This window comes from Chelonia mydas, chromosome 6 (assembly GCF_015237465.2).
Source record: "Chelonia mydas isolate rCheMyd1 chromosome 6, rCheMyd1.pri.v2, whole genome shotgun sequence".
NCBI lineage: Eukaryota > Metazoa > Chordata > Testudines > Cheloniidae > Chelonia > Chelonia mydas.
The window spans coordinates 88,731,433-88,757,432 of record NC_051246.2 but is presented as its reverse complement, the minus strand read 5'-3'; the positions used below and the strand labels follow the sequence as shown (position 1 = coordinate 88,757,432).

The window sequence follows — 26,000 nt, the reverse complement described above, 5'->3', positions numbered from 1 at the left end:
TTGATGGAATCTAAAGAGAATACTGAATTCATTCTCTGTAAGCAATTTAAAGAAGGACATCTGTGTTACTTAGAATGCTTCTTTATTTCACCTGTACTTGTTTGGAATCCAGGCAATATCCTTTAGAAAGAAAGAAACTGAGAGAGCTTAAGAACTGTTGGAGTTATTCTGGCAGAATGGCAAATTTTACAATTCTCCAAGGACACTGGTTATTTTAGCTATTATATTTTCTCTCTCTCTTTCTCTCTCATTATTAGCCTTTTACTATCTTTCTTTGCATCCAAAATGCTGAAGTAAATGGGAAGACTTAAATATTTACAAGATTGAGCACTTCTTTTACAAGATTGAGCACTTCTGGTATTCACTGCAGTTAATCATGATGCAAATATTAATAGGTAAATATGACATACTTCCTTTGGCATTCCATTCTCATTTTTCAATTAACATTTAAAAAAATACTAGCATTTGAGAAGAAAAACGATTTTTGTCGGATTGGTTTCTCTCTTACTCTAAAAGCATTTTTAGATTCTGAACACATCAAAATAGCAGAATCTCTAGTCAGACACTAAGTGGGATTCACTGAAACACAATGTTAGTTCTAATGGATGGATGATTGTGTTTGGTCTTTTGAAACTTTGAAGTATAGGTAAGTCTTGATCACACAAATTAATAAATCCTAAAGCTGGAGTTAACAATAACCATTACACCCAAATTCTGCAGCTTAGCCCAGCCAATTTTTCAAAAGGTCAGGTTGTGAACTGGAGAAGATCAGGGAGGTCCACCGCATAGCTTTGTTGCCAGGCATCTCTCGTCTGGATTGTTGCAGGCATTTATTAGTATTCGTCAGCAGACTCAACAAAGCAAACAAGAAATTCAAGCACGAATAATAAAATGAAATGCTGCTATATAACCCTTTGTCATTCAGCAAATATGGGACTTTTTAGCTACATTGTTCCTAAACCTGGGTTACTACTTTAATTTTTCTCCACAGTGCTGACTGAATGAGTATGCATGTGTGTTAAATGCAGAGCTCCCTTAACAACTGCAGGACTGCCATTTAATCTGTTGGTAGATGGACCATTTCCTGTGGGAACTCTAGCTATGACTTCCAGATCCACCAAATAAATCTCAGATTAAGATTCCAAATGAAACCTGCCTTTGGCAGATAAAAAATGTCAAGATGGATATAAACAGTAAAATTATAAATTATCTAGGTGTTGCACGATGACTTTATGTGCGTTTTTTGTTTACACTTTCCCCGATATCACAACTATACAAGGCATTCATCAAATGTCACACTTTCATAATATTGGAGGCATCATTAAAACTGTTTGGCTAAGGACCTTGAAGTGTTTAAGCAGTAGCTCAAAAGTATATTTGTGCAAAGTAGAAGAATAAATTTACATATCAGCAGCAGCTCATAAGGGATGGGTAAATATTCTGTTTATCTCTCATTGTAATTCAGGTTAGTTTAAATACAGGGTTTCAGGATATCATTACAGCCTATACGGAGTTATTACATAATTTCCAAACACAGTGACTGGCAGAGTTTTATTCATGCACCCTAGTATTTATGTTTTCTAGAACAACTGAAAACATAAATGGGATAAAGTAAACCTTCCCATCTCATTTTTCTGCTGTTATTGTGATACCAGAAAATTACAATTTATATATGACCAACTCAATTAGCTAAATCTTGATTATTCATAATTCCCTTTTATCTACAGCAGGGTCATTAAGTACACTGAAAATTATCTGTATTAACCAATATATTCAACAATCCCCATCATATTTGGATAATTAAAGTTCTATTGTATTTAGAATTCTGAACAAAACAAAAATACACTACTCTTTAAATGATTTTTCCTTTAAAGATTTCTTTTAATTGTAGGTGTCCACCATAAAAAAAAAGAAAGGAAAGGTCACTTTTGGCAATAAAATGCCAATAAAAATCATTCAGAGCAAATGGTCTATTAAAGATGCAGGTGAAATCTCTGACGCTAGTCTCCAATGCACTCCCCAGAGAACAAGGGCTGTTTTTTAATGAAATTTTTTGTTATGTCTTTTCTCATCTTACCTGTGCTAATGCAGGCCTGTTCTGGATTTAAGCTTCATACTAGCTGATAATAAAATACTAGCAATGAAGGTTTCTAAAGAAGGAAACAACCAATTCTTCTTGTACCTGTGATAGTTCTTCTAAAGCTGATTCTGAGGCATAGTATAAAAGATGGCTGTGGTAATAACTGCCACTACCCTGAGCGCACATTTAAAGTCTTTTTAAAGTTAGCGGTACCCCCAATTTTAAAGACTAAAATGATACAAAGTGAAATATTTTAAGGGGTTTATTGACCCAATCCTTTAACCAAGTAATAAATGGGTGGTACTTATAAAGCACTGAGTTTTCTAATCAGTGTATAATCACTAACAACAATCTTCACAATATTGCTCTGAGAATTAGGTAAATGTTGCAAAGCTTTAATTTTGTGTCTGGTGGAGAGCAGTTAGGGAGACTCTTACAGCCCCCATGCTCCATCCAACACACTTGCAAACAGTTTCCAGTTTAGTGATTTAAAGTTTATGGGGTGGGGGGTAAGTGGCTGGAGGGGGAGGGAAGGTTGTTTTTGGAGGGCAGATCAGATAATATGTGAGTTCAGTCAGTCAGACAGTCGTTTAGTGTGGCTAGAAGTCTAACAATCAAAGAGAACAAAACAACTTCCCCACAAAATTAAATTCACTTTCATTTTTAGATCTTTCAACCTTCAGATCCCTTCTCTCTTCCCAGGGTTCTTTTGGGGTGTCCGGTTCCACATTCCTCAACCTGAGATTTTATTGTCTCCCTCCTTATGTCCACTGTTGCCCCGTTGTTTCTACTCCCTCCACCTGTGATGTTTTCTCTTGCCCCTTGTGCCTCTTCTGCTTCTAACATCATGCTGCTTACCCTGCTCCCCCTGTGCTCGCTCTTTGGAGGTCCCTTTATCTTGATGTAAGCACTAGGATGGGTTTCCCATCTCTGAAGGCAGAATGAGAGGAGGAAACGGCTGCGGTTTCTCCTGCTGCAGCATTCAAAGGGAGAAGATCTGAGCCAAGCATGTTGAGTGTGGTTCCACTCTGCCCCCACACATCAACTGTACTCTTGGAGCGAGGGGCATCAGTCACCACCTCCCCACAACAGCTGCAGCAGCACTGTGTGTTTCGGAGAAAGAAGAAGCATCACCTCAAGTCTGTACCCAGTCGACTCTTGAGCCAATTAGGGCATTGGCTGGAGGTGAGAAGCAGTTTTACAGCCGTGTCTTACCCCCAGAGCTTCGTTGAGTAAGTTAGAAGGCTAAAGTGTTAAGTGGCAGTGGAGCACAAGCTCACCATCCCTTACCGCAGAGACTCCAGCCACACAGAAGTTCCTGTAATTCCATGGCCAACTTAGAGCTTTGTGCTATCCTCATTTTACAGAGAGAGGGGAACAGACACAGATAAATTAAGAGACTAGATCAAGGTGACTCTGCAAGTCAATAGCAGATGTGGGATTGGATTCAGCAGTTCCTGGCTCCCAGACCCACACTCAGCCTATTGGACAATTTACATCTAACTATATACGTAACTAATGCAATGGGAGTTTCAGGAACACAAGGAGAATAGCACAGACTTCCCTCAGTGGCTTAGTATTTCTTTTCAGTGTTACATCAGGACTTACATTTCATTCCATTTAGAAAGAAAGAAATCATAGTAAAATCTTTATGCTACGAAATCACCGCAATCAGACAGAGCTCCTTACTAACATGGTCTATATCTTTCATGGAAATGGAGGGTTTTGTTTGTTTGCTTTTAATAAAAACATCAACAACAAATGTGTCTTGGCTAACTTTTAATCCCATTTTACATCTACGTTCCAAATGTGTATAGCTGTACATATCAATTACAATGAATTTATCTGTGATTATTGATAAGTAATGGAAGTAATTTGCAAGTGAAGTAAATGCAATACATACATGATATATATTTCTAAAGAGGTTTCATTTCTTAATACATTTTCAGTATGCTATAAAATGGAACAACATATTTATAAATATACTGAAATACATATCATAACTTTGCTGACATAAGGAAAAAGCGCCCGATTTTCAGTGCTAGGTACCAAAATTTGCATGTACCTAAACAACATGTGTATAACTCACATGCATGTACAAATACATGAAGGAAATGCACAGACATCACATATAAGAATGGCCATACTGGGTCACACCAAAGGTCCATCCAGCCCAGTATCCTGTCTACCGACAGTGGCCAATGCCAGGTGCCCCAGAGGGAGTGAACCTAACAAGTAAAGATCAAGTGATCTCTCTTCTGCCATCCATCTCCACCCTCTGACAAACAGAGGCTAGGGACACCATTCCTTACCATTCTGGCTAACAGCCATTAATGGACTTAACCTCCATGAATTTATCCAGTTCTCTTTTAAACCCTGTTATAGCCCTAGCCTTCACAACCTCCTCAGGCAAGGAGTTCCACAGGTTGACTGTGCGCTGAGTGAACAAGAACTTCCTTTTTGTTTTAAACCTGATGCCCATTAATTTCATTTGGTAGCCCCTAGTTCTTATATTATGGGAACAAGTAAATAACTTTTCCTTATTCACTTTCTCCACACCACTCATGATTTTATATACCTCTATCATATCCCCTCTTAGTCTCCTCTTTTCCAAGCTGAAAAGTCCTAGCATCTTTAATCTCTCCTCATATGGGATCAGTTCCAAACCCCTAATAATTTTAGTTGCCCTTTTCTGAACCTTTTCTAATGCCAGTTTATCTTTTTTGAGATAATATGTGCACACACAAGGCAGCTATACATGAACACTAAGTATTTAAATGCATAAACCAGGCACACGCAAATATATCTGAGGAACTGTATGTATCTAACTATGATAATCTGGCCCACATGTCTATTACTTCCCCCCACCCCTCTTCTGTTTTTCCTGGGGGTGAGGGGGGAAATTCTTGAACATGATAGTAAGTTAGAATGAACATAGCACACAGTAAATTCTATGGCAATTTCCACATGCTGCTATGCCAATGCAACTCAAATCCAACCTACATCATCACAACCTGATTAAATTGTGGGCCTCTCAACAGTCAGCGACATGCATGCTAAATTTGGTACAAATTAAAGTGCTTTTGATGAAGCAGACAAATGTCCTCTAGGGACTAAGATGAAACCAGTGTATTCATTTTAATTGTCACCACACTAGAATTTGACACCCGATCTTTTGAAACACTGGTTCATTAGCTCACTATACCAACACGTAAAATGAGAGGGAACTATATTACTGATCTTATTCTGTGATAATTATATAACTATGGTTGAAGGTGTTAATTAAAAACTCCTATTTTCAGAACTTATACACTTTGTGCTCATAACTCCTTCTCCAGAAAGAAACTGGGCATGCAAGATTCCAGCTGGGATCATAATTTGTTTTAAAATAAAGTTTTAAATACAAATAATCAGAATGTGAGTTATAGAAAACAGCGGTGAAAACTTTGGATACTTTTTGGCCACTCTCACAAATAAAATAAATGAGGGAGTTATTATTTATTTTACAGCAGCACCTATACATCCAAATCAGGGATCAGGCCCTCATTATGCTGAAAATTCTTTTAATTTTCATGCACACTTACTAAAAGACAATTCCTTCTCCTAAGGAGTTTAAACTCCAGGGTTGTTTGATAACACAATGCTGGTAACTCGACTCTCATACTAATTTTTTTTTTTTTTTACTGTGTAATCATATGGGGCAAAAGAAGTTGTTGGTCTGGTGACTCTTTGTATCTTTGAAATTCAGTTATTCCAATAATAAAATGTAATCTTTTTAAAAAAAATCCAAATTAAAAAATAAAAGCAAAAACCACAAGCTTTGTAAGTATTTGGCCCGTTAAGTGAACAAATCACTTTGCCACTTTTAAAAGCAACAAAAAAGGGACAAATTAAGTTACATACTTTTATAAAGTTAGTAATTCTAGATGCTCAGCAATCAGATTATCATGATCATTTTCTCCAGTTTGGAGTCAGTGATAGAATATCTCTTGTCATTTTTGGTTAAGAAATCAAAAACTACCTTACATATCCAAGAAGGGTTATCTCCCTCCTTTCCTTAAACCAAATAAATTCACACACAAAAACACAACATAGACAAAAAGATCACAACTGCAAAAAGTATAACAAATGTGAACATATTTGTAGTTAACAATGAAACATCCCCGAGCCCTTCAAGCACACCTTTCAAATATAGCTCTTCACATGGGACATCACTCAATTCAAACACAAATTTACCTCCAAGTAAATTTACCTGCCGTTTTTCCAAATCCTGCTATTTCCTGTGAATTAGTATAAAAATATTGAATCTTGAAGTTTAGTTCATAGAAACCTATATACCTAAAAGGAGCCAATGCCGTTCCAAACCTCCTCATGTGCTTTTATTTATTTATATTTGTGTGTTCTCCATATTTTGGTGCTTTGCCACACATTTAGGCCATCACCAGATAAAAGTTTTACATCCCAATTTACAACTTCTTTTAATTTTCATGCAAACTTTATACATACATTTGTAAGATTAAATTTCTTTTTAGAATAGACTATAGTCCTATGCTTTCGGGCTTGGAATCTGAGCATTCATCTGGAAATTAAACAGTTTTCACTGGCCAGCTGCCAATGATCCTAAACCATTCCATCTAAGAATACTTGAGAGAAATATGTGAGAAACCACTATCCCCCTATTAAAAACGAGGTCCTGTGGACATAAACAGTAAATTTAAATTAGACCCAAGACCAAAATGGTAATCCTTACACACAGACTAGTTTTTAACCCTGTCTAATACTTACGAACAGAGGCAAAAGCATGTCTTCAATTCATGAAGACATTTATAATCCAAACAGTCTGGAGGTTTCAAAGACCGACTGAATTCCAAAACAAAATTTAAAATACAGTGTCCTGCTTAAACTGCTCTCTCAAATGTTTTATTTGCTGGAATACATAAACAAATTGCCCAATGTACCATGTAATTATTAAAACTGCCATTTCTCCAGAGGTAATAACTTATCTTTCCAATCTCTTTGTTTGGTTGCGTTTCTTCTAACCACATGAATTTAACCTCAGCCATGCCTAATGGCATTTGCTTATGCTGTAAAACAGGTTCTGAATCAGAAATAGTCATTAGGAGCTATTTCTAGAAGCAACCTATGTGGAGGGGAATATTGGAGGCAGTATAGTATCCAACGCAGGAAGGAAAAACAGCTAAGAGGACAGCATGGAGGATTGAGGGACACAAACAATGGCAAGTTACTACTTTAATTATCCAGGTAGAACACCTGAAGTCGTTTTGGATGTAGTGGGTCATCCAAAAAAAATCAAATGTTCACCTTGGTTACATAAAAGGCCTTTACCTGTTACCAATATGGCAACCAGGCCAATTACACCAATAAAGTATCTAGACTCTTAGTACTGGAAAACAGTTTCAGGGAGTTATTTGTTTGAAATAATATTTTTCAATTTAAACCAAAGTGATGACAAGGAGCTCTGTATGTCCAACTGATCTCAGTAAATCACAACATTAAAAACTATGATCACTGTTCATAGTAAGTACCTCTTTCTTAACTTTCCTATGGATACAAGTAAATAAGAATCATACGATTTGTAAATTACTAATTACAACTCAATTCTATGTTATGCTATACATGCTTTCATCTTCAATATTTCATAAAGTTGGATAATATCTTTTATTGGACCCACAAATACATAAACATTTGCATGAAATAATGTCCTTTCCTAAGCAATATAAAACTTTGAAATCCTTTCATCAGAAGTGATATTTCAAATAAATGGAACTCATTAAATAGCCAGCAGTTTTTTTTAAAGATTCTGTAAGCTATGAAATTAATACCATTTCTTGAAATTTGACAGGAAATGTTTAATGCACAGTGAATTTATGGTACTCATTGTTAGCTACTTTGGAACAGTTAACCTTTTGAACCTTTCTTAGGGTATGCTGACCCCTAAAGGTCTAAAGGTACTACATTTGAATTAGCTACATAAAATTGAAAATATAGTATAGTGAAAGACCAGTTCTCCAATTTTCCACTTAGCTACTGCACTGAGAATATTTCATAAGTTTTTGGTTCCGAAATATTTTTCAGCTACCTCAGCAGGCATTCTTCATAATGGGGATTAAAATATGCCTGTAGATTGTTTTTACATACAGTATCACTCCTAGAAAATTAGGAATCTCCAAACCAGTAAGAAGCAAATCCCCTCCCCCAAAAGAAAAAGAATGCTTTCTCTGCCTTGCCTTGCAAATGCAAGACTGGTTTTATGGCATATTTGAAATTTATTCTCTTTGGAGAAACAGTGGGTAGGTGAAAATTTGGGTCACAGACACATGAGATGCCACTAGGGTTTGCCATAACAGAGGTCTTTGTGGTTGAGGCCATTAGCGGCCTGATTCGTCTCTGCCCCACTCTTCCTAACCCTATCTCTATGCCCATAGTAATGGTCATTTGCCTGTGAGCTCCTCTCTTTCATGAGACACTTGGGCTCTTCCTCCCACATCCTTTCCTTTCTTCAGGATATATGGGCCACTCATGACTTACCATCTCTCCATTAGACCCCTTAGGCATTCTGTTCCTACGAAGAATCTAGCCCATTCATGTGATACCACCTTAGACACTTAATTCTCATGCAGTTCCCCCATGAGATACCACTCTGCCCCGGAACTCTCTATGTCACCACTGAAAAGACATACCTGAGAACTCCCTTTGATTCTTTCCAATATAAGATGACTCTTCCCTTTCCCAATCAGGAGACTAAAGATATGTCTACACTGCAGCTGGAAGGTGTGATTCCCAGCACGGGTAGACTTGCACTACCTCAGCTAGAACTAACATGCTAGAAATAGCAGTGGGGATGTTGCGGCAATGGCAGTGGCTTGTGATAGCCCCCGGAGTCCAAGACCGTCCGACCCCTTGGGTCCAAGCTTGGTCGGTGAGCCCAAGCCCCTGCCAGCGCAGCAACATCCACCCTGATATTTTTAGCATGCTAATTGAAGCTGAACTAGTGCAAGTCTGGCTATCTGTGCTGGGACTCACACCTCACAGCTGCAGTGTAGACATATTCTAAGAGCCCCAACCCCTAACAAGGTGCCAAGTGCCCTCAAAGCCCCATTGAAGTCAACAGGGGAGACACCGCACATTGTTGGATCAAATGCTACACTGTCATGTGATTTGAACTAAGGTAATATTAAGAATTTTTAAAATATTAATAACAACATTTTGATTCCTACCACAATGAGGGTCTGAATAACAGAAAAAATACCATGACTCTTAATTTTAAGATAAACTTTTTTTTATTACATTTGTGAAAGAACTAAGTTAGAAAGTAATGGCATTTTGGGGGCAAGGACTGTCTTTTTGTTCTATGTTTGCACAGTGCCTAGCACAATGAGGTCCCAGTCCGTGCCTAGGACTCCTTAGCACTACAGTAATACACATAAGTAATAATAATACTGAATATCACAACTGAGAGTTTAACTGAAGTCCCTTAACATTGCAAAATACCGAAAAGCTACAGTAATCTACAAAAAACTACACTGGTTGAAGATTTACACATTTTTTCTTTCATGGAAGTTTTACAATTCTATTTTAAAAGACATAATCTTGCAGCTGCTTTTCTTTCACCCCAAATGTTTCCAAGAGGCAGAGCAAAATGATTGCGGAAAAAAAAGTCACTTCAATATATCAGCAAGAACAAATACATTCCAGTCAGTACCTAGCACTGGTACACCACCTGGGGTTACGCATTAACACCTTAAAAGTCCTTACCTTTTGACCAGTCCTCCATTTGTACTTCTGAACTTGTTTGATCTGGCACTCACTCTGGTTTTTGCTCCAAGATTGTAGAGCTAAAATAAAGCCAACTCTAGATAAATAAACTTGAAACAATATATTAGAACACACCTATGCCTACCCTTTATTTGACAGAGAATTTACAAGACAAATGATTTTTAAAATATTTATAGTAGGACAATAAACTCTGTGTATTTTAACAGTTAATGCTAAGCTATGCTTCTCAGTAAAAGATTTTTTTCTTCACACATTTAGTTTATAAAATGGTTTATTCAGCTTTCTGCTGGGTTTAATGCCTTTGTTGAAGTATTTATTAGTTTGCCTCCTTGTTCAAGTCCTGATCTTGCAAACACATGCTACCAAGTGCAGCATTTACTACAGCAAGTAGTTCCATTGAAGGCAAAGGCATTGTTCACCACTGTGGCAAGTGCTACTCGTGCTAGTAAGTACTTGCGGAATTGAGTCCTTGAGCTGTTTATAATGTGTTTGCGTTTGTGAATTTCATGAGAAACACACAAAATAACCATGAACATTTTCAACTTGTACTTTAAGCTTGTATTTAAGAAGACAATTCAAACCTCTATAATAAAAAAAACTGCACTGTATATATACTGTTCCATATTATATACTGTAATATAAAACGAAACTTTTCAACTAGTCATGACAATATTTAATTACGGTTAATGGTAATTTTACTGTATTGATAAGACCTTTTACTTCTTTAGATTTTCATGAACTACTTAATATGATGGATTTTTAAGACTCTCTCTATAAAACATTTTATTTCATTTTTACATACAACATATTATCTTATGATACTTTGTCTAAACACTTTACCGTACACTTTATTTGTGAGCTTTGCTTTTTGTTTACCATCTAAGTTTACTATAAACTTTTTAAATTATCTATAGCAACAGTAATTTTTTACCCTTCAAGTACAGGTGTTGGTGAAACACCCCAAAATAAATACTATATTGTATTCTGCATTTGTCTAAAAATACAGTGTGAAGCGGTAATGTATGGGCTAATGAAAATGCACAGAGAATTACCATCTCTGCAAATAAATCTGATGTAGGGTGAAAAACCTTAAAAGTGAATGTATAAAATCCAGTAAATGATACCAAGATAAAGGTTTCTCTTTCCTCCTCCCCGCTTACTAGTGAAGAAGCAGGGGTGGGGGGGGGGGAGGAGAGTTTTCCTTCTATGCTACATCAAAAACTGAAGGGCCTGTCATTTTTAATTTGAGATTATAAAAAATTAATTCTGAAGACAACTGATAAGACTTTATTTATTGAGACTAACATTTACAGTAAACACTCAAGAATTAGTAGTATCTCCAGCTCATATTTGTCCTAAGTCTAAGTGTACATGATGAAAGCAGTGCAAGTGTTTATTTGATGTGCTTGCTTCTTAAGAGTGAAAGAAAAGATAACTTTACCGCATACCTAGAACAGTGAGTGCCTTACAAAAGTCCTCAAATGAAGCTGTAAGCTTCTTCTTTTTTGATTCTGTATAACTGTTGATTTGGAGTTGGCAACCTTTTTCTAAGTTCCTCATTTACTTTTGGATTAGCTGAAAATATAGAAGGTTATTAATATCAAAGAAATATGTTTCAGTCAGTGAAGCCATTTCCCTACATATTGCACAAAAAGATTCATAATAATTGCAGTCTTTTAATAAGATATTCATATAGCAAGACATGAAGAAAATACAGTCTTTAATAACCTCCAGAGTATTTTAAAACATGTCTTAGAGCCTTAATGCGCCTAGTAATATACTATTTAAAACCATAATTTTATCCCTGTACAATATACAGTCATTCTTCCTCGTGATTTACCCAGCTAATGAATGCCAGCAATTAGTAAAATGTAATCCCATTGCACAATCATTTTAATGCTTTTAGCACTCAGAAAAGTAAACATCAAATTAATACTGCTCAAGCCATATCAGATCCTAGCTGGAAGCAAGCAATTATAGTTCAGCTCCTCAGGTGTAATTAAATGATTGGAATGATTTAGTTCCATAAATGCAAGTTAATTCATAAGCAAGCAACAAATATACTGGGAGTAATTACAAGAAACATTGACAGTCTAAGCAGGGCATGTTCTTTTATGTACCTGTTGTAGGAAAAGGCTGCCCTCTCCTGGAGATAATAGTAAATAATAAATCTACTGAATAATCAACTCCATAACTTGGAGAATGGCATAACTTTTAGAGGTTGTAGCTTCTCTCATATGATACACAAATACCCATAATTAATTAATAGAAACTGTTTTGTTTTACATAGAGAGAAAGTCAACTATCGTGATCTAATTATGTTGGGTAACTTACTGGTAAAAGTCAACTAATACGATTTTTCCAGGCAGTTGGTTTTTTTTATTTGTTTTTTTCCCTCTGTTATCAACAAAATATTACTTTTCAAAATATCTCATTATTCAATTTTGCTAAGTACGTGTCCAGGCTTATTCTTAAAAAAATCCACCATAAAACGTAGCTTATACACAATATTTGCAAGCAAGACAATATATGTTTCCATAAGGTTCTCTAAGTGACATTGAGTAACAAAACTAACTACAATGCTACCATTCTGACAGCACTGAGTAACTCATACAAATCAACAAGAAGTTGGGCATGGTCATAAAAGTTTCTTTGTGAATGAATCACTAAAGAATTGCAATACAGTGTTCTACTTAAATTCCCTTTTGAAATGAAATGAAAGTTTTGTAACTGATCTACTACCGCAGGCATTACTGAGTGCTTTTATTAAGGAAACAGTCTTCTGGTTAACCTGATTAAAGTGATAATCAAAATAAATGAAAATTTAAGAAACAGTGGAAGAATATACAGGAAACAGGGTGTTAAACTTAGAAGCGAAGGGTAAGAGAAGGGTTGGAAGGGGCAAAACTAGATGGATGGATGTCACACAAAAGAATTTGATTAGCTCAAGAGTTTCCAAGGAACTGCTGCAAGACAGACTGGAATGAAGAAGAAGGACTCAAAGAGCATCGATTCCATATAGATGGGTCTAAGGCGAGAAGAAGGTGACAGTATACCACTGGGGAAAAGGTTAAATCAAATTCTAAAAATGGTAAGAGGAAATTAAGGCCACAAAACAACATATTTCAATGACACAATTCAAGATTGATTTAAAATGCTCTTTCCTTATTCACAATCCTTCAATTCAAGGTGGTATTAATTATACATATCCTGTTTAGATATAATCATGACATCCTATTACAGCTTCCGTCCTGTACACATCAGCAACTAACCAGGACATTAAGCAAGGAAAATTATAAACTGACTATAACTGTGGCATGCCACATCCAATAACTGTGCAAAAACAAGGCTTTGCAAATTTAAGTGAAAAGTTACTTATGTGCCTGAGTATAAATTTATTAATAGCGTCCCAGTTTTTAAACGAGTTCCAGCCCTAACCTGTCTTTACATATTGCTTTCTAGTAAAGTGTACAGAGAATATGTAAACAGTATTTGCAAATGTCCTGTATATGGTCTTTTCCACAAACACTGAACTTACAAAAAGTACATTCAAAAACATGATTATTGCTCTTTAAGACATTGAATAGTTCCTTACTAATAAGATTTCCTGCTAGCAAAATAAGTCTCTGTTATTGATCTTTACACACTTAAAAAACAAGCAGAGGCCATGGACAAATATCTGCAGACACTATACTCATTGTCGAGATGAAATAAATCAAATTCTTTTAAGAAGTCACATTTCCAAGTTTAAAATGTACAGCACATTTGCTTTGCCCTTTGATGTCACAGTCTTATTTTTCTATTCAAATCTTGTACACTGTAAGTTAATTGCTTTTGGAAACTACTTATTATTCATGTAAAAATTAATGTGCCAATGTGTTTAAATCCTTTTAAATGACCATTCATGCATCCTTCTTCTTTAAGTACCGATGAAATCTGTCAGAGATATCAATGCAAGATGGTCTTAAAGAAAGTTCTAATAAAGATTCTTTTCTGCTAACATAAGATTTTCATTTTTGCCAACTTTACTTAAATTCCATTAATTTTTTAAGCTGCTTTTAATAAATTCACCAAGTAAAATTTTTTAGGCCCCATAGTCTGTCATTTGTGTTCCAGCTGACTTTATGAATATTAATAACAGTGTTATCCTGATTAAATAGGCTTCATATGAAATCCCTGTGAATCCTATAGCTCAGACATCTCATTTTTCCAACTCTTTATGAATTTGGATTCAGATATTAAACTGGAAAAAAATCTTAAAAAACAGATTTAATGGTACATTTGTGTATTCTTAAGCAAAAATTAGATGATCTAATGATTCAAATAATTAAAACCGATAGCCTGAAATTTTAATATGTGGACCTTTCTGTAAACATGCAACATATTTTAACTCTAATGAAAACTTCAACACTTTCCAGAACAAAGGATTAAGGATCTATTATAAAATACTAATGTCTGTCCTTACACTCACCTTAAATAACGGATGATATAGTCTTAACTCATGTATATGAGTTTTAGAGTTGCAAAAAGAATTCCTAAAGTTTCCCTAAAGGAAAATAACTATTGATGGATCTTTGGTTATGTACATTTAAATACCAAATACATGCACACAGTGCATTTATTACAGTTTAAGTATAATGATTTCAATCTTTTAATACATCTAAACCATACTCATATCAGACACCCAAATTAAACTAAACAACATTAACATTTACCTGGTGTACTTCTGTTCTCATTCAAAAATGGCCTAAGTTTTCTAACAGGGTCACGCCAAAGTACACACATGCTCTCAACTAACAAATCCTTAGCTACATGCATGGGCAACTCTGATTTATGTACATGCACTAGAGGTTCTGTACAGCTTTGTCAGACATCAGATTGAAAAACTGGGACAAACTGTCCTGTGTTATAGCCAGTACAAAAAGTTACTTTATTTTCATCCTGCAATATGAAATAGAAGCATCACTTACCTCATTCAGTTAGCGCCCAATCCTGCAAAGGGACCCCTTCAATCTTTAGCCCTAGGTATAAACGTTTGCTTAGACGGATTCCATTGCAAGAACAGGGCCTTAATTATTAGATTTACTAATCACCGAGATTATTTAATTCACTCATTATCAGAAGAAGTTATATGTTAGAATATTTTAAAATGTTTAAACTTTCAGAGTAAATAATTTCTGAAGATGATTTATTTTTAGACTTCAGTCACTTTCTACAACGTATGAACAAATTAATTTTCCAGCTAATGAGGATTTTCTACAGCCTGTATGCACTGTATGCGTATCTCTGTCCTTCACTATAGTATGCATTTTTATTGGTTTGGTGCCCACAACATGCTAGGTGCTTTGCAGACTTATTAAATTGAGCTGGTTCCTTATCTGTTTTCCCTACTGTCTGAACTAGCAGAGTACTCTTTTATTTCACTTAGTAGAGATGTATGTTTTTGGCAGTATCAGTATAAGGTTAGGCCTGGTCTCTTCGTGTACCATTACATGATTATATCATTACATATTGGGCACTGAGCTCTTAGAATGTACATTGGTGAACCACTGATACCCTACAAAGCACTGTTTTGAGTGAAGGTTGGTATGTGAAGGGGTGTGATCTACTGATTTCTGCACAGTTGTTCTACTCTCCTGTACTAGAAGGAATACAGTCAAATTCATTTAGGATGTGTGGGCTGACCAAGCAATTTGACAAAACCCATTTACCTAAACCAAACTGACTACTTATGAGAGACGCATGCCAGGGGTTCTTAAACCTTAGATGTAAACAAGGTCTTACGAGAGTGTGTCTCATGGACACCTCTTCTGCCATTCAGAACTGCATAGCACGCCAGGGCAACCACAGCAATCACTTATATAAAAAATATTCGGAAAGCCTTTAATTTATCTATAACTACCTTGACAGTGATATAGTCATGTTAACAAAGGAGGAGCTGGCGGCAGCAACTTGTGACCAGCCAGGTCTCCACACACCCATAGCAAGTGATCCAGAGACCACGCTTTGGATACAGATACCACAGATTTGTGCTATTGCTTAAGATTAAAAAAAAAAACCCACAACAAATAATTTTCTTTGAACATTTTCTGTACCAGATTCTGCTTCTCTCTTTGAAGTGTATTAAGACCATTCTTGTTACTGCTGTTCATATGGCAGTAACATCCAAACACCCAATCAGGATCAGGGCCCCACTGTGCAAGGCACTGTACAAACCCACAATAAAACATGGTCCTTATCCTGAAGAGCTTACCATCTAACTTGAAATAAGCTATAGGTGAGCCAAGTCACCATGTGATCTTATGTGCACATATTTATGTTCCTGAATTGTTTGTTTTGGGTTGTTTTATATATATATATATATATATATATTCGCTGCAAGTGCTGCTCAGCCTGTCATTAGTTGGCTGATTTTCTTTTAGCTGTCACACCAGATGTGGGTCTTGAACGGGGGTGCTGGAACAATTTGTATAATGGGGGTGCTGAGAGCCATTGAACCAAACTGTAAACCCTGTGTATGACAGAAGTCCCTTCAAGCCAGGAGGTGCAGCAGCACCTATGGTCTTGAGGAGTGGTTTGAAGGAGAGAGTGGATGGATTAACTGATGGATTAACTCAGGAAGTGTATTACATGTGCAAGAGGTGCCATGGCAGCATGGAGAGAGTTGTAGGAAAAGTGCAAATGGGCATTCACTTGCAGCTTCCATCTCTATCATCTCTACCACAGGGAAACTCAATGTCCCCTTCCCAAATGACAAAGACAGACATTCTAACTGTGCTCTCTTGAATAACTATCTCAATCAGTTATTTTGGGAAAGGACAAGATTCTCTACGGAGCGCTCCTTTCCTCCTCTCTCCTTGATAGTGGGCTCCAACTGCTTTCACAAGTCACATAACCCTCCTCATGTACTGAAAAATCTGAAATTACATACAGAGAGTGGCCCCCTGTCATATTACCTTCCTTGACAGAGTAAGGCTGAATAGGATTTCATTCAAAGCTCACCAAAACTTATCCTACTGTGGTTACCAGTTGTCTCCAGACAGCAACATAAGTGCTCCATCCCTCCACCCCAAGTCTAAATGAGCTGCCTTCCCATGCCAGCCCATGAAGCAAGAAACAGGACCTTGGACTCAATATAGTGATTCTCAAGTCATCTTAAAAGGCTTTGACTGAAATCAAGTATTTATTCTTTTTCTGTAATGAATGAACTAGCAGAATTGCTCCATTATCTGAACAAGCAGAGTGTGTTTGGAGCCAAAAAGCTGTGAACTGTACTCCTAATATTCCCTCTATATACGTGACCAGAGATTGTTCATTACACTAGGTCAGGGGTGGGGAATCTCTGGCACCCCGGCTGGATCTGGCCTGCTGCTCCATTTCATCTGGCCCACAGCAAGTCTCTGCGCCGTGGGCCGGAATCCCTGAGACTTGGTGCCACCCCCACAGGTTTGGAGCTGCGAGTGCCGGCTCAGCCCGCTGCAGAAGGAAACTGGGGTTGCCAGGTCATTTAAAGTCTGGTCAGCTCTGCACAGCTCCCAGAAGCAAACGGCATGTCCCTGCGGCCCCTAGGCGGAGGGGTGATCAGGGAAACTCTGCATCCTGGCCCAGCCCCCAGCACCAGCTCCATAGCTCCCATTGACCAACTGTGGCCAATGGGAGCTGCGGGCGTGGGCAGCACGCACTGTGCAGAGCCCCGTGGCCCCTCCACCTAGCGTCTGGACATGGTGGCTGCGTCTGAGAGCAGCCTGGAGCCAGGGCAGGCAGGGAGCCTCCCTTAGCCCCACCGACCTGGAGCTGCCTGAGGTAAGTGCCGCCTGACAGCAGCCCGCACCCCGTACCCCCTGCCCCAGGTTGGAACCCGCTCCCGCACCCTAACTCCCTCCCAGAGCCCTCACCCCATGCCCCAAACCCATGCCCCAGCCCTAGCCCCCTCCTACACCCAAACTCCCTCCCGGAACCCACACCCCAAACCTCCTCCCGCACCCCAACCCCCTACACCAGTCCTGAGCCTGTCCCACACTCCAAACCCTTTGGCCCGAGCCCAGAGTCCCCTCCCATACCCTGAACCCCTCATTTCTGGCCCCATCCAGAGCCTAGGGGAAGCCCCAAGCCTCCATGCCCCTGACACACAGGGCTGTCTAGCCCGCGACTGATTTTTTCTGTGGGTCAGTGGCCCCTGATAGAAAAAAGGTTGCCCACCCCTGCACTAGGTAAAATTCTGCTGTTTCTACACAAACGTTCTCTTGGGGTTACATCTTTGATAGAAATGCTGTATGCTCTAGGAAAATACCACAGACAGCTCAGTAGATCTGGTTAAAACATGCAGTACTATAAAATCAATAGATGTTAACACTCTTCAGAAGTGTGAAATTCTAAGCAGTTTATACTTAAAAGAAAAAAATGGACGTAGGTCAACATTAGAACTACAAATTGGCTATGAAAATATGGCCACTAGATGGAAGAAGATATTTGCATAAAAAGGGCAAAATACAAAGTTTACTTAATTTGTGCATTCCACAATGAACTTGATAACCCCATATTACAAACACCTTTTAATCTTCAGCCACTCCTCCATGGCTTTATTATCTTTCAAGCAAACAACTCCTGTTTAAGCGACAGGAAACTGAGCTGGCACTCATATAGTTTCCAGTGCATTTTTCCCTTGGTGAAGAAGGGATAAGAAGAATGCAGATTTTGAGTTAGAAAGGTCTGGAATTCTGTCCCTAAACTCAGCAGATTTCTGGGGATTCAACCAATGCTACTACCATCCACGTGGAGGCGTAGGGTGAGTTTCACAAGGGGAACTTAGATACCTAAGTCCAACAATTAGCCACAACTGGCATTGAGAAAATTCCTGCTCAGCTGCTGCCTAACCCAAGGTGCCTAAGTTTCCACCATTAAAGGGTCCTGAGGTGCCTAAATGTTGGCATCTGGGCATGCACATAGTCACTAAGTCCTGACACTGCCCAGTAGCTCAGCACTTAACTCATGCTTAAGCCCCAGTGGGATTCACAAATCAGGAATTCTCCACTTATCTTGCCTTCGGGGCCCAGTTCAGTAGGTATGCTTATAGCATGCCCAAATCCATGGAAGAAGAGGTGGTGGTGGTGCCCTTATGACTTTTAGCCCACAATGTGGGAGAGCTGAATTCAAATTCCCCATCTGCTTGATGTGGAGCAGGGATCTGAAGTTAGTCTCCCACCTCCCAGGTGAGTGCTCTAACCACTGGGCTATAGAGTCACTCTCTCTCTCTCTCTCTGTACCAAAGAATATTTAAGTATTTCTACACAGTGGAACAGCTTCAACACAAGACACAGAGAAACTCACACCACCATATCCCACAGCACAGTGATTAGGGCACTCTCCTGAGAAGGAGGAGACCCCAGCTCAAATCCCTCCTCTGCATCGGGCAGAGGGGGGATTTGAACCTAGGTCTCCTACATCCTGGGTGAGTGCTTCATCCACTGGTTTTAAGGCGATAAGGACGGGGCAACCTCCACCTTCTCATTTTTTCTTGGAAAAGAACTGACCTGGATTAGGCACCAAACTCCAGGGGGGATTCACAACAGTGAACCCTCAGGTGGAAATGGACACCTCCTTCTGGCCCGAACTTCGGCACCTAAGTCCCTTTCAGAGGCAAGGGTTGGGCTGCGCCCCTCCCCTCAGCATTTTCTCCTGGCTAGCTTAGGTGGCTCCCAAGGAAGCATGCTGGCTTTTGTGAATCACATTCTTAGGCGCCTAACTCTCCCCTAGGCATTGTATAGGGAGCCTGGATGCCTAACTCAGGTTTGTGAATTCCACTAGGCAGCAGGACACTTAAAATGTAGACACTGTGTGTATGTCTACACTACAATTAGACACCTGGAGCTCACCTGTGCCAGCTGACTCAGGCTCGCAAGGCTTGGGCTGCAGGGCTGTTTAACTGCAGTGTAGACATCTGGGCTCAGGCTAGAGCCTGGGCTCTAGGACCCTGTAAGATGGGAGGGTCCCAGAGCTTGGGCAGCAGCCCCAGTCAAAATGTGTACACTGCAATTAAACAGACCCACAGCCTGAGTCAGCGGGCATGGGCTAGCCATGGGTGTCTAATTGCAGTGTAGACATAAAGTGCAATGCTGAGCAATGCAGCCCTCTCCCACCTACGGTGCCTTCAAGCCCCGCTCTTGCTCCTTGGCAGCACCGTTTCTGAACAGCCTTGGAGTAGAGGCTCCTCCTGATAGCTGCTGCTGCTGCCCCCTGAACCACCTCATGGGACTGGGTGTAAGTTAATGCTGATAAGGCTAGCACTATCTTATCAGCAAAAATCCTGCAAGGGGGGGCGGGGGGGAGGGGCCGCCACAGTGCTTGAATGACCATCCTCCCCCCAGCTCTGCCTTCTCCCAAACTGCAGAGACTGATCAATTCCACCTGGAGAGCTTTCCGTGGGCCTGTGAAAAGGTGGCAGTATCTGATGCTAAGGTGGATAGCACTCTCTCCTTACATGCTCTGTTACCTAGAACTCCTCATTTTTGACACCGTCCACCCATAAAAGCAAAGGATCAGTGTGCTTTCACCAGCCACAGTTTTGCTACTTGCCATGTTGGAAAGATCTTGTAGATCTGTCTAGATATCGCACAGCAAAGGACAAGTTTACACAGACTTAAAAAAAAAAACAACCCAGCCTCATCAGGCCACTATACATTTGGAATAGTTCCAAGCCAATATTTGTCCTGTACCTTGGATGTAAGTGACAGTTACCATTGACATATTAGAGGGTGCAGGGAGGGATACAGAAGAGGGAAGATTATATGCTCTATTGATAAGGAAGTAAAGTTTGAAATTTAGGATTATTTTCATAGGGTTAATTAGATACCAGGATCTTCTAAAATATCCTGAAACGTTTTGCCCCAGGCCAAGGTAAACTAAATCACTTAATCTAGGAGGGTACAGCATATAAAAACAAAAGTCAGCTTATAGAATAGTTTCCCCAGGGAACAAACAGCCTGTTTTGTTTTGCTTTTTTGTATTCACATGGAAGCCAAGTTTTGATGAAGTGACACACTCCTCCACAAAAGGCTTATATTTCCGTAGAACCAACAAACTTACCAGAAAATCAAAAGTCTATACGCACCCAAAGCAAGTTCAGATCAATCTATGAAGACAGCTGGTATGAAAAGTCCCTACTGTTCAAAAGAAAAAGATTATAAGAAACAATTATAATAATTAATTCACATACATATCAAACATATAATAAAAAACACCAGACTCAAGTTTTCATTTACATACAATAGAACTGTTTTACTATTTTATTGATATATTAAAATCAGGACCCCTCATGTCCCTGGTGGGTTTTTTTTGGGGGGAAGGGATTTTTAAAAACACCCTATACACCATAAACTTGCGCTCTCTGTCTCATTTCTGCCCTCTAACCCCCATAACAAACTCCATTTGCACCTTTATTTATTAATTCTCTTCTGCCCATATGTTCTGCCTTCCTTCTCCTGAATTTTCTTTTGTTTCCTATTTCGTTTTTTTCTCACTTTGTCTTCTGCTCTTTGCTCCTCTCTCCCCCTGCCTCCAAACAAGCGCTGGCCTGAGGTTTTGAAAGAGGTGTCTGTGCTGTTTCCTTTCACTCTCTTTCCCCTCAAAGTCTGTCCCTACTTTAAATTCCATCTTCTCTCTCCCTATACTTTCCCCCTCAAGTATATTTTTCCTGCTAAGCCTCATCATCTACATTCTCCACATTTCCAATCTGGCCAAGTATTAGCCCAAAGAGCTTCCTGGCATCTGAGCTTGGATAAACCCACAAATCCTCCATGCCAGGGCAGTGTGGAAAACCACTGCTGAAGTCATAACCTGCTTTGATCAAGCATGAAATAGTCCATTTCAGCATCTAAATGGCCATCATTAGGCTTCAATGCAAAACACCCCTTGAGATGAAAATGGGCAGTTGAAAATTCTCAAGCTATTGTTTCAGTCACGCAGTCAGACAGGCCTTAGTGCATCAGTTTCCACTGTCCCCACAACTGGACAATCGTCTCTGCAACCTTGACAATTTTTAAGCATTAAATGTTTTGGTTTCCCTTCATAATAACAGGCGTACCATAACAATTCCAGTTATTAACAATTAACAACAAGCACAACAATACAATATAAAGCCATATTCCTGACATACAATAATAACACATATTTGTTTTCTGCTTTATGTTGTAAGACAGTAGAGGAAAAGAATAATAGGAAATGATGGGAAGATGACACGTAACATGGCATGGCAGACACTCTTCCACCTGTGTGTGATATTTCTTTTATCATGAAATAAGGGCATCAGTCTGTAACTGTTTCCAGCACTGTTTTAGCAGGCCCATCAACAGAGTTCCCAATAAATATCAGCTTCTCACAGTGATCTGTCAGGTTAGTTTCTGAGTAATGAGACCAGACCCCAAGAATACTGGTTTGTAGGGCAGCCATGAACTAGCCCAGTTTGACCTCTAATGCAGACAGAACTGAAATACTGACCAGACTTTCTGAAACTATTTGATTAAAGTAAAAGTCCAGAGATATTTCCCATTTACTGTATCGTAGAAAAGGACTGAAATGAAAACCGGTAAAAAATGTTGATATGCTTAAAGTGAAACTCCAAAACAAACTTTAGAAATGGTTTAGGAGACATCTGATAATATGTCTATATTATCTTCTCTTTGCAAAATCCACTGTACAATAGATCACAAGAGTATCTAAGATTTCCTAATTCTCCTAATTACAGCTTCCGCTACCAGCAAAACAAGTCACTACTGTCTTATTCCCCCCTGACCCCAATATACTGAAAGAATGAAATTAAAGCAATAGGATGACATCATAGCATGGTATCATGTCGCACACAAGCACACAAAGGGGTGTCTCAGTGTTGGTATCATAACAAACATGTCTACATGCATGTGGGCCATAATTTTAAACACAACCTATATTTCACAATCAAAACAACACAGTCATTTTCAGTAGTTTCGAGAGACAGAAGAAATTTGGAGGAGACGTGGGGAGGGGGGAGATGACAAATTTAGAAATGAAGTAGAGGAGCTGCAAATCTACTGGCTAAACTGACAGTATCCAAATTTTCTTCAGCCATAATCACCTCTTTACAAATAATCTTCCATTTTTCTGAAAGCAAATTATTAAAAACATAAAACAAACACGCAGTTCTTGAACAGTCTCTAATTTCTGCACTAAATTTAGGGCTGTCAGGTGTCCTGTTTTCAGCTGGAATGCCCAGCTGAAAAGAGGCCCTGGCTGCTGACAGGGCCGTTAAAAGTCTGGTCGGTAGGAGAGCAGGGCTAAGGCAGGCTCCCTGCCTGCCTTGATTCCACGTGGCTCCCAGATGCAGCGACATGTTCCCCCTCCGGCTTCTATGCAAAGGGGCAACCAGGGGTCTCCGCCAGCTCTGCAGCTCCCATTGGCCGGAAACCATGACCAATGGGAGCTGTGGGGGCGGTGCCTGCTGACAGGGCAGCACACAGAGCCGCCTGGCCATGCCTCTGCATTGGAGCCGGATGGGGGACATGCCGCTGCTTCCGGGCTGCCTGAGGTAAGCGAAGCCCATAGCCTTCACCCCTGACCACCCCCTCTGCACCCCAACCCCGTGCCCCAACCCTGATCCCCCACCCACCCTCTGAACACCTTGGTCCTAGCTCGGAGCCCCCTCCTGCACCCCAAATCCCTCATTCCCAACCCCACCCCAGAGCCTGCACCCCCAGCCGGAGCCCTCACCACCCCACACTCCAACCCCCTGCCCTAGCCCGGAGCCCCCTCCCTCACTCTGAACCCCTTATTCCTGGCACCACCCCAGCCCAGAGCCCACACCTCCCTCCCACACCCCAACCACCTGCCTCAGCCCAGAGCCCCCTCCCATACTCCGAATCCCTCTGCTCCACCCCCCAGCCTGGAGCTCCCTCATGCACCCCAAACCCGTCATTTCTGGCCCCACCCCAGAGCCAGCATCCCCAGCCGGAGCCCTCACCCCATTCCGCAGCCCAATGCCCTGCCCCACCCCAGTGAAAATGAGCAAGTGAGTGAGGGTGGGGTGAGTGAGGGACAGAGGGAGGACAGATGGAGTGCGTGGGCGTGGGGCTTTGGAGGAGGGGCCGGGCAAGGGTGTTCAGTTTTGTGCGAGTAGAAAGTTGGCAACCCTAACTATATTGCCACTAACTGTAAACACATACATGTTACATGTACTCAATCCATTCTAGATATAGAACAGAAAAGCTAGAAGCCCTTTTGTATCCCTTACAATCAGCACAACAGTATTTCTAACATGCCTTCCAGGTGGTTTTCCAAATAAGAATGCACTTCCTTTTTTATCATAAACTGTTGGATGTGCAGTGGACATATCCAGAATGGCTGATCCTCTCAATTTCTGTGGCATACTACATTTATAAAGGCCAGCCACACTAGAGTTAAATCAGTCATTCAAAATCCATAGAGGGAATGAGGCACAGGCAAGTAAAAAAAGACACTACCACTGAAATGAACTGGCTTTGTGAGGAGAAATAACTTGGACTTCATATTCTGAACTAAATGCTTGAGGAGAAAAAAAAATCCAGAGACTTAGGTCTTCTTCCCTCACTTACATGCTACTTCTGACTCATTGAAGCCAACAGGAGTGCACTGGTGTAAATGAAAGCATACGTTTGTCTGTAGATCTGTAAAGTTTCAATAGCAATTATTGGGCTCCTCTCCTCAATTTAAGATGCTTGATAAGTACTACAAACACATCTAGCAAGTAAATGCTTCCCCCACTCATGACAAAAATAGCCCAACATTTTAAAATTGGCAAGAAAAAACAAAGTTATGAAAAGCATAATGCATTTCAGGGTCCATGTGTTATATTCCATTAACAACACTTCACAGGTGTTGAAAACACTCTATATTAGCCTTGTGCCTTACATCACACCTAAGGCAAAGGGTATAACACATGCCCTATCATGTGCTGTTGCTTATTTAGCTATGATAAGCAGACTAGTGTTTTTGTAAATGTAACGCAGATGTTTCTCACAGACTATACATACCACTAAAGAGAGCTAACAGGGAAAAGGGGAAAAGTACTTGGATAAGAACACCTAGACGGGGGGGGGGGGAGGGGGGGGGGAAGGGAGGACAGTCTGGGACCATCCCAGGAGAATCGGATATTTTAAAGCAAGCTAGAGCCTAATGAAAACAGCAGATAAGTGCTGGATCTCTTCAGGAATTAAATATGATGAAAACAGTGTTCAGAATTTAAATGGATGATGAAAATCAAAAGGACCCAATCCTGCAAATACATATTGCCATGAGTTGTCCCACAGCAGCAACAGCAAAAGGTCAGGTGAAACTTCAGGTTTACATCTACTAGCCGGAAGCCAATACAAAAGAAGAACCTCCCATGAATTGTGCTTGAGTGGCTAACAGGCTGGTGGTGTCAGGGAGCTGACACCCAGTTAAGCACAAAGCAAGATTCCCTCATGCTGGAGGCAGAGAGTAGCAAGGTGATTCCCAGTCCTGGTTATCCTGAGAACTATCACACCTCCTCCTTCCCCCACTGGTCAGGGCCCAGAGACAACACCTTGATAGTAATCCTAACATCCAGCTGGGAAAGGCAGGGGGCTGGGCTTATCACCAGAGCATTTCTGCTGGACCTCCCTGTGAGGCCACTGATCTCTCTGGGTATGTCTACACTTCAGTTAAAAACCGGCAGCTGGCCCATGCCACCTGACTCGGGCTAAGGGCTGTTTAACTGTGGTGCAGGCATTTGGGCTTGGGCAGGAGTCCAGGCTCTACACATTGCAAGGTGGGAGGGTCCCAGAGCTTGGGCTGCAGCCTGAGCGCAAACATCTACACCACAATTAAACAGCCTCTTAGCCCGAGCCCAGGTCAGCTTGCATCGGCCAGCCACGGATGTCTAATTGCAGTGTAAACATACCCTCTCTCTCTCCTGGATAGTAGGTTTCTGAGAAGTTTTTCAAGACCTGCATTGCATTTTTTATAATAATATTATATTCATACAGACACCAGCCTAGCACAATCCTACTCACCCACTTGCAAGCAATACTTTTTTGATGGTCAAATTAAATGTTAGGGGCTTTCTGCCAGTATAGGGTAGGTGAATAAATATTTGGCT

The 26,000-nt window shown here is 40.1% G+C and overlaps 1 protein-coding gene across 17 annotated transcripts in view; it reads right to left on the bottom strand.

Annotated features, from left to right (window-relative positions):
- MIPOL1 (mirror-image polydactyly 1) overlaps nt 1-26,000 on the bottom strand; it is a 283,359-nt gene that overhangs the window by 209,021 nt on the left and 48,338 nt on the right. For 3 of the 17 annotated variants that reach the window (XM_043549731.1, XM_043549738.1, XM_043549736.1), the window contains 4 exons: nt 20,960-21,036; nt 14,848-14,898; nt 11,326-11,452; nt 9,857-9,936 (listed from right to left, as the gene is read on the bottom strand). The exons of 1 other annotated variant lie outside the window; for it this stretch is intronic. Coding sequence is in view for 2 of the 16 variants with exons in the window: in XM_037900630.1 (XP_037756558.1) it covers nt 9,857-9,875 (19 nt within the window). In the remaining 14 variants the exon portion in view is untranslated. Of the gene's footprint in view, nt 1-9,856; nt 9,937-11,325; nt 11,453-14,847; nt 17,703-20,959; nt 21,037-26,000 lie in introns of those variants that run through there. 13 more of the 17 variants (XM_043549739.1, XM_043549745.1, XM_037900630.1 and 10 more) reach the window with 8 other exon arrangements.